The sequence below is a fragment of the Pimephales promelas genome, chromosome 8, assembly GCF_988280905.1.
Source record: "Pimephales promelas chromosome 8, fPimPro1.hap1.1, whole genome shotgun sequence".
Lineage (NCBI taxonomy): Eukaryota > Metazoa > Chordata > Actinopteri > Cypriniformes > Leuciscidae > Pimephales > Pimephales promelas.
This window is the reverse complement of record NC_142776.1, coordinates 980,988-990,173: the sequence shown is the minus strand read 5'-3', so window position 1 is coordinate 990,173 and position 9,186 is coordinate 980,988. Positions and strand designations below refer to the sequence as shown.

The 9,186-nt window shown below is 38.7% G+C and overlaps 1 protein-coding gene across 2 annotated transcripts; it reads left to right on the top strand.

The window, feature by feature from the left end:
- The first annotated feature begins 1,980 nt into the window (after positions 1-1,980).
- LOC120467969 (G protein-coupled receptor 35) lies at positions 1,981-9,111 on the top strand. Of its 2 annotated transcripts, none has more exons than XM_039656607.2 (3): positions 1,981-2,304; positions 2,435-2,507; positions 6,383-9,111. In XM_039656607.2, the coding sequence occupies exon 3, from the start codon at positions 6,404-6,406 to the stop codon at positions 7,292-7,294; it is 891 nt and encodes a 296-aa protein (XP_039512541.2). In that variant the 5' UTR covers positions 1,981-2,304; positions 2,435-2,507; positions 6,383-6,403; the 3' UTR covers positions 7,295-9,111. The 2 variants fall into 2 exon arrangements, with proteins under 2 accessions (XP_039512541.2, XP_039512540.2); XM_039656606.2 differs by having other exon boundaries at positions 2,435-2,517.
- The last annotated feature ends 75 nt before the right edge of the window (positions 9,112-9,186 follow it).

The following is a 9,186-nucleotide window of genomic DNA, read 5'->3' as shown; positions in this document are numbered from 1 at the left end:
TATAGGCTATGACTATCCACATTATATCAGCGATTTATTCTCAAATAAACCCACAATGCTGCGACCGGGATACGTCAACAATGTGACGAGCCAATAATGAATGCTCCGTATGAAAAACGAATGGAGAAATACAGATCTGCAACTAAGTAGCAGATCGGCTGGAACTGAAAGGGTGAATTAGCTGTAAATACACACTTATCTGTTCTTATATGTGTGTATATACAGGGAGATTGATAATCAAAGCGCATATATATAATTAGCCTTTTATTATATGATTCATATGCGGTACAGTATGTTCCTGCTGGATTCGCAGTGGAAAATGAAGCCGCCGAAAAGCGAGTCGCTCTTGCGGCGTTTTCCCGACATCTAGCGGCCACGTGGTGCAATGACACCCATCCACCATCAAAAAGTCTCGAATGCCGTTTCAAGGCCATGTTCATTCAACTTCTGAACTTTGTTTTCTTTTGCGCAATACAAGACGGATTTTCATTTAAAAGTTACCTGTTATAAAAACTGTAAATAAAATCTGTTAGAAAAACCATTTACTGATACACAGTGTGTTGTTCTGCTGCGTACGTGCGCCTTGGTTTAATAATCAGACAATCTATATGTAAGTTCAACGTTTGTAACAGTTACAATTACATTTATGTAAATGAATTTGTAATAGTAATCCCTGCATTTGGAGGCACACATCTCACCATCACCGGCCCACTTTACCCCCGTTTTGAGTAAAAAAAAATGCTTCATTCAATAATTCATGACTTTAGATAAATGTATGCATACATGCTTTTGGGTCATTCATGAAAGAAATACATAAATGAAGAAGAAAGCCAAAATAATGAATGTAATCGCTTTATATTTACCGAGAAATTTACTATTTTAATAAAGGGATCGAAATGACAGATTTCATTTCACATAAGATTTAGAGCCAAATTACTGGGGGGTGAAAATGACTTCAGAAACACAACAGCATCAATATTTTATTTTTACACAGAGATTGTAATATTTGTTGCATTATAAGCCAACGGCAAGGGTTCAAAAAATAGGAAAAAGCTTATTTTGCATGAAGTTTGCATGTCTGTAACTCAAGGACTATTAAAGATATCTTAATATTCTTTTAGATTCTGATTCTTAATAAACTTTGCTTTTGATGTCCTAATTTTTAAGACCCAATATGGTTTATTTGCAGAGATATGGAGATCTCAATGCGGCTCCATGAGTAAATTGTACTAATTTCAGTGCTCAAAAACCAAATGTGTGTCACATTACATACAACTGATGCTTATTTTTTCTTTTAAAGAAGAATATCTGAAGAACTACAAATATATCTTGTTTTTTTTTTATCAACACAATTACACAAAAAAATTCTGGGTTGTTTAAACTAAATTTTAGGTCAAATATGGACAAACCCAAACATTGGATTAAAAATAAATGTTATTTAAAAATGTAACGGCTGGGTTTGTCCATATTTGACCCAAAATTGGGTTAAAACAACCCAGCATATTTTAGAGTGTGTATAGAACATACCCGTCTGAGTGCCATAAATGTTCTTTTTCCAAAGTTTGCATGCTTGTAACTCAAGAACTATTAAAGATATCTAAATATCCTTTACAATTCTGATTCTTAATAAACTTTTCTTTTGCTGTCTTACTTTTTAAGACCCAATATGGTTTATTTCCAGAGATATGGAGATCACAATGTGGCTCCATATTCAAAATTGTACCCATTTTCACTGGTCAAAATCCAAAATGTGGGTCACTTTTCAAACAGCTGATATCGTCTGAAGAACAAATAACACTGAAGCTTGAAATATATCGTTTCCTTCTATAAAAACCACTGCATACATCACACCTAAAACCTTTCTGAAATTTGGTTGGTTTGCATAAATGACCATTTCTTGTGATGGACCTTAACTTGAGAAAAGTTCACTGAATAGAAAGTGTGTTTTGGTAAACTGAAATGTGTACAGTCGTAAGCTCATATTATGTTTCCCCACCGCTGTGGACTCGTGGCAGAGAGCCAGAAATGAGTATTTGCAAGATGTTACAGTAGATTTACTCATTTCTTCCTTGCATCACTTGTTGACATGAAGCTCTGCAGTTACATCACAAAACTTTGATCATGCAGAGACTTTATCACAAAACTTTTCCAGCCAATTGCAGACTTGTTGACCCAAAAGAGTCGCAGCAATTGGTTGTGTCCAAAAGTCCCGTGAGAGAGACACTGAACTAAGGACAGGTCGAGTCGGTGGTGGTCAGAGAGACTCGGGCAGAGACGTGGATCGCAGCAGGACGCCTCCGTACTGTGAGTTATCATATCTATCATCATTTAAAGGGGTCATGACAATATTAGGTTCAGGTATGATTTTGGTCAAGTTTTGCACCCACAAAAAAACAACTTATTAATAGCAAAACTGACCCGCTTTCTCTGACAGAAACTCTGGGTTTTACCTTCTGCTGTTCTGATTGGCTACTGTCCCTGCATAGGAGAGAAGATCAGCGGATTGTGTGAGTAACGGTATGTGTCCTCATAGAGTTGGTGTTTTTAATGCATCATATGCACGATTGCTTCTGCATTCAGTCTCTGTGGAAGCTTCTCTGTGCTGGGGAGAAATTGTAGAGTAAATATTAGACACAACAAGAGACAACAGGACAAAGCTATATTGATAAGATCTACCTGAACACTAAAGGTAAAGCTTCTAGAACTCATACTGACAATATTTTAAATGTTAGATTTACAGTAGCGCACTCTTAAAAACAAAGGTTTATTGGCATAAAGAAAGGGTTATTTTAGTGGAAAAAGCTTCTTTAGATAAATAAAATGTAAAATAAAAAACGGTTCTGTTGTTAGTTCGGTTTACATTGGCATTTGAACACCGAACCTAAAGGTAGGATGGTTATTCTCACAACCCGATTGGTCTGCTTTTATCACATATATTTCGAGACTGAACAACCAGAATAACGCTGTGTTGTGGGATTAATGCGCTCGTTGTGAGTGCGTAGCTACATATGATGGTATTCTGACCAGCTAAAACTAGTGAATATACTTTATAACGTGCGGTGGTTCTGACGCCTGTACTGAACTGTGATGGGCAACATCGCGATTATAATGAGAAACAGGCGTGCTTAAGCATTCTGTGCTTTTCATCTTCTTGTGTTTGGTTTCGTTCACGTCTTTGGTCCGTATTGCGTTTAAATTTCAGTCGAAACCCACAAGAGTTTATTTGGAAGTGGATCGAGAACCATCTTTTCAGCTCTTGGTCCGCTTGTTTGGTTCGGATGGCAGCGCTCACACACATTCATATGAACCGCACTAGAGTTCGTCTAATCCATGGTTTCTTGCAAACAATCATTTACAAAACGACGACGCGACGCGAACAGATGTTGTGCCGAATTACTGGGGACTATTTTACACAGTGACACTTTTATTTTGAAGAGTCATATTTGAGTTAGAATTAGAGATATCTGTATACGTTTGAACAGATATCGTCAATTGACGCGTTATGCGGTAGTTGTGTCTCTAATTATATTTTGACTCGTCAAAATGACAAAATTATATCTCGTACCGAAGCCATTAAACGGACAGGCTAGGCTGATTCCCATAAATACTCATTTTACAAGATTTCAACTAAAAAGCATTGACGTTCTCGTAGAGCTGGGAATTTTCTGAGAGCTCCTGTTTGCCATAGAAATGCATAAATCCCACTCCGACAAGGTCATATCAACGTCGCATTATCATCTCGAAAGTACAGTAATTACGACATGACGCAAACACAGAATTGGTCTAATATTAAAGCATGAATTCGATGTAAACAATAGATCTACAATATGCAGTTCATAGGAGGCATGATAACATTTTTATCTCCCAGTCCGGACTTTATAACTCATAATTGCGAGTTTATATCAGAAATTATGTTTATATCTCGCAATTCTGAATTTTCTTCTCTGAATCAGATAAATGTGATAAATATCAGAATTGTGAGATATGAACTCGGAATTGCAAGATAAAAGTCAGAATTGTGATATATAAACTTGCAATAAGCTTTTTAATTATTTTATTCCATGGCTTTCATAGACTGATACTGTGCAACTGTCACTTTCTCACTGCAGAGACAAATGACATAATGGGTGGAGCTTGACGTCGAGCTCCTCCTCTCTAAATGTAATGGGTGGAGCTTGACATCCAGTTCCTTCTCTCAGGATGTTAATTTATTTCAGTAATTCAACTTAAAAGGAAAAACTAATATGTTGTATAGACTCATTGCATGCAAAGTGAGATATTTCATGCCTTTATTTGTTATAATTTTGATGATTATGGCTTACAGCTTATAAAAATACCAAAGGTTTTCATAACTGTAAGCCATAATCATCAAAATGATAACAAATAAATGTAGGCGGGGCTTTGAGGGGGAGGCGGGGCCTTGAGTAAGAGACAAAATAACGCCAACATTTTCATATGTTGTGATTTGTATAGTCACAGTGTGTATAAATCACAAGCTTAAATGTGACACAGCCACCTTATAAGGGTGGCTGTGGGGGATACAGTGAATAAGCTAAAGTCAGAAAAATTTGGTGTGTTTCTGCTTTGGGGGGAAGAGGAAATCTTAAATAAACTGTTCTAAAAGATTTTACAGTCTCTTTATCTAATGTATTATCTAACTTATTTCTTAAAATTTGACTGGGGTAGCAAGATTGAATGATAATGAGGACTGCCATAATTTTTGAGTAGCCTATGATAAGGAACACTTCATTAAAAATTTGATACCAGAGGGTATTGCATTAATAACTGTTTCGAATGACAGGCAAATCTGTGTTTTAGAGTGAAGGCATTGTAATCCAAGATATTACCATTCTCATCATACAGAATATTCCTACTACTTAACCATTCCTCATAGAATAGCGACCTGTTCCTACATAAAATATATCTGTTATTTATTCCACAAAGGAGTCTGCCTATAGAGTGCCGAAGTGATGACGTTAGCGTCGCATGGGTTCCCTTGATCGAAAAGCTATGCATTTTCCTCATAGATTTTTGGAAAATCGCAAAAATAAGATCTATGTTCAACAAAGAGTTGTGGCCCTTACACGTTTTGTCTATCAAGATAATCTATCCAAAATTTATCAATTTCAGTAAATCAGTCACATTTGAGTAGAAAGTGAACTCCACCCAGGTTACAAAACAAAGCTGAATAAGGCACGACTTACCAAAAGCTAAACACATTTGAAGCCATGCTCTGGAATTCAATCACATTCAAACCAACTTGTTCATATGACTTGATAATGTCAGATTTTTATATATCATTGCCATACTTCATATGTTGCTCTTCTAGCCGTCGAGTCGTTTGTCGCGTCACGTCTGGTTAGGACCGTTGGTTGGACTGTCTAGCTCCGCCCATTGGCTCTGCATCTGCCGCCAAAAAGTGTTAGCTCCGCCCAATTTACGCAGATCCATCCGGTTACATAGCGATAAAAACTGACACGGATACCGCTACTGGATGAAGAATTATTAAATAATAGATGGATGGATGCATTCATATCTGGTAAAATGTCTTCGGTATGCCATCTATCTAGTAAGCTGATTTCAGAGCCTGAAGAAACACTGAATTACGCATCAAAAACGTAAAACAAAACAAATAAATGTGCGACGGACAGGTTCAATGCTTCAGATTCAAGCAGTCAGTCAAATGATACATGTCTTCAAGTAGGCCTATAACTGATATTAGAATAATAAGTAAAGACATCCATTAGTGTTGCTTGTGTGTTAGTGCAGGTCAATAGTTCTGGCATTAATGTAACTGTCCACAAGCTGGCAGTGTTGCATTACAACAGAAGATCCGTGTGCTTCTCAGTGAGAGTGCTTGAAACACTTCCATTATGGCAAATGTTGCACAAGACATGTACAAGTCTTACTTTCGGATAACTTAATGAGGAACTAAAGATATCATTGCTTGACCAGTGACATTTAAGATCTCTCAAATTATAATTTTACTAATGAGAATCCAATGAGACATCAGACAATATTTTCCAATGTAAGTCAATAGAAGTATATGACTAGCACTCTAGATATCTTGAAAGAATATAATGAGTCATAATTATGTTGACAATATCTCAATGCCAATTACAGGTCAAAATGGTAGAATAGACATCGTGAATTAAAACTTTATAGACAAAACTAGTAGAGCCATGGCCATTAATGGCTGCAACAATCTTCTCCAATGTTTTTTTTTTAACTTTGCACAAACCACTTAAAAAGTTTCCTTGTGTTACGACCCCATTAATTTAGAAACAGACTTTTTAAATCATTGTTAGAAATGGTTTTTGGTTTTAAAGTATCATGGCTGATCTTGAATTCATGTAGATATAACACTGGTTCTCGTTCACAGCTTATTTCATCATCATTCCTCATGGAAAACATCTCAACTTTGAACCTGAACTCCTCCGCCTCTGGGTGGCGCCGTCCGCTCTGGTACCAGTACGATTCCTGTGCCGTGGCTCCTCACTGGTTTATCTTCTACTTTAGTGTCAAAGTATTAAACCTGGTTGCAGGATTCCCAATGAACGCCCTTGTGATGTGGCAGATTCTGAAGAAGAAGAGCGAGGGATCGACGTCTGACATCTTTATTTTCAACCTCTCGGTCCTGGACGCATATTTCGGCCTCATGACGCCGGTGGACATGGTCAACCGACTGTACCTCAACGATCCCAAGATCTGGTATTCCCAACGCTTCGCCTACGGGCTGAAAGACGTGACTCCGTTATTTCTCACCTGTATTTGTCTGGACAGGTACGTCGCCGTGGTCCATCCCATTTTATTCACCGGGATCCGTGATAATCGCATCCGAATCGGCGTCTCCGTGGTGGTTTGGGGACTCATCCTGGCCTACTCGTTCACTAAATGCTTTTTAGGCGTCTTGAGTGTAAACGAAGTCTTCAGCGGAGTCATCCTTGCCGCCTTCTTCCTCATGGTGTTCTGCAACCTGTCCATCATCTGGGTCCTCAGGAAAAGCGTAGCAGGGAAAGAAATCATGAACCCGACGAAGAAGAGAGCCTTCAAAATGGTGACTATCGTCCTCGCCATCATCGTGGTGAACTATCTCCCTCCCGTCGCTCTGCTGCCGTTTGCCTCCACCTACTCGTTCAAGACGCTCCACTGCAAGGTTCTTCTCGCCGTGTTCTCCATCATGGACTTGAGCTGCACCATCGAGCCTTTGCTCTACATCTCGAAGATGGAGCGATCCCAGTTCTGTCCCTGCCTCGAGAGTCCCTCCAAGAAACCCGTCAACGTTAGCGTCTGAAACGAACCACCGTCTGTGTGTGATTCTAGACCGTGTATTTGTCTAATTCTCAACAGGTCTGTCGTGATTAGTCACTTAAAGTTCGGAAAAACAAAACATTAAATGCATCTAATGAAGCAAAACTAAGCAAAATAGATAGACCTTTATAAAGGACAGAGAAGATCTATATCTTTAGCCACTAATGTCAAAGGTTGTTTCCTTCAAACTCCACAGTATTTCAGCACAAATATGTCTAATTAAATTAAGATTTATTTTTACATGGACAAGGTAAGCAAAACTACACAGAGTCAATAAAATATGAACACACTTGAAACCACTTCTATTATCTTTTTGGTTTCAGTCAAACTCTGTCCTCGAGAGTCACTGTCCTGTAGAGTTTAACTTTCCTCAACACACTTGGAAGTTTCTAGTATGCCAGGAAAGACCTTGATTAGCTGGTTCAGGTGTGTTTAATTGGGGTTGGAGCTTAACTTAGCAGGACAGTGGTCCTCCAGGATTGGACACCCCTGGTTTCAGTCATGTTAATAATTTTGAATCTATTGGCGCTTTTCCGCTACACACTACCAGCTTGACTCGACTCGACTCGGCTCGGCTTTGTTTGGTTTTCCACTATGTAAAAGTTGTACCTGTTCCTGCTTTCGGATACTCTTTTTAGTATCACCTCCGGCGAGGTTCTGAGCGAGCTAAGCCGGTACTAAAAAGCGACGTGAAAACAATGCCGACTGCTGATTGGTCAGAGAGAATCGTCACCATTTACTGCGTCATCATTGCACGCGCCAGATGGAGGATCCAGAATATCCCCGCCATTTTTAAATAGTTTGGCCAGAGATAGGCCAGTTTCGAAACTTACTACTATTATTATTATGGCAACTCGGAAGAATACGCCATGGTCAAACGAGGAGGTGCAGACTTTCCTTTGTTTGGTTGCCGAAGAGAGGATCCAGCAAGAGCTTGATAAGGCAGCGAGGAACGAAAGGTGTCGCTATGACGACCGGGTACTATTTGTGGCGGTACTGTCTACAATGGAAAATGGCGCAAAAAGCGAGCCAAGTCGAGGCGGTACTGGTAATGGAAAAACGCCATATCTTGGCCTTTTCAGAGTCTACTCATATAATGTCAGTGCATTTTAGTGTTTAATTTTAGTACTGTGATGTATGACTCTAGGGTTTGGGTTTATGTATTGCAATGGTTTGAAATGGTTTTGGATTTGGTTTTAGCAAAACCTGCCACTTATGTAATGAACTGCTTATCATTAACATGTTGACTTCATGAGTGTGTGCCAGCTGTCTGAGTGACGTGTGTGTGTGTGTGTGGTGTTTCCCCAGATGTGACCCTGTTTGCCTCTTTCTGTGCAGCTCATTCATAACGTTTCATTCCTCGTCACTCTTTTCTGATTGATCGTTAGACTCTGAGAAGATGAAGCTACAGTCAACAGAGCTGAACGTCTCTTTCTTCTCGTCACTGTTTTGAGTTTTCGTCAGATTCTTTTATTTCTCACAGATAAGAGACCAAGTGTCCCGGTGAATAATTAAGAACTTAACGCACCACTAATTAAGATGTTAATTAAAATACCTAGGGATTAATTAGGAACAGGCTGAGGTGACACAGATGGTACGAGCTTGTAATTGTGTAACTAGATGATGTTACGAGATTAATAAACATGAAAAACATTTACAGTAGATGCTCATATGAGCTTGTGTTGTCATTGATCTCTGGCTACTAGAGATTGTTTTATTGACCAGCGCAATAAGGACAAGAAATAAAATATATTTGTTGTATTTATTATGCATAAAAGAACTCCAAAAATGATGTACTTACCTGTCTGTTTATTCATTCTTCTGTTCTGAATAGAAGCCATGAGTGAATACTCTGAAATATCAGAATAACAAGAG

Bases quoted from the DNA above. Each gene is read 5' to 3' on its own strand.
- LOC120467969 (XM_039656607.2), top strand. From the start codon at position 6,404: ATGGAAAACATCTCAACTTTGAACCTGAACTCCTCCGCCTCTGGGTGG.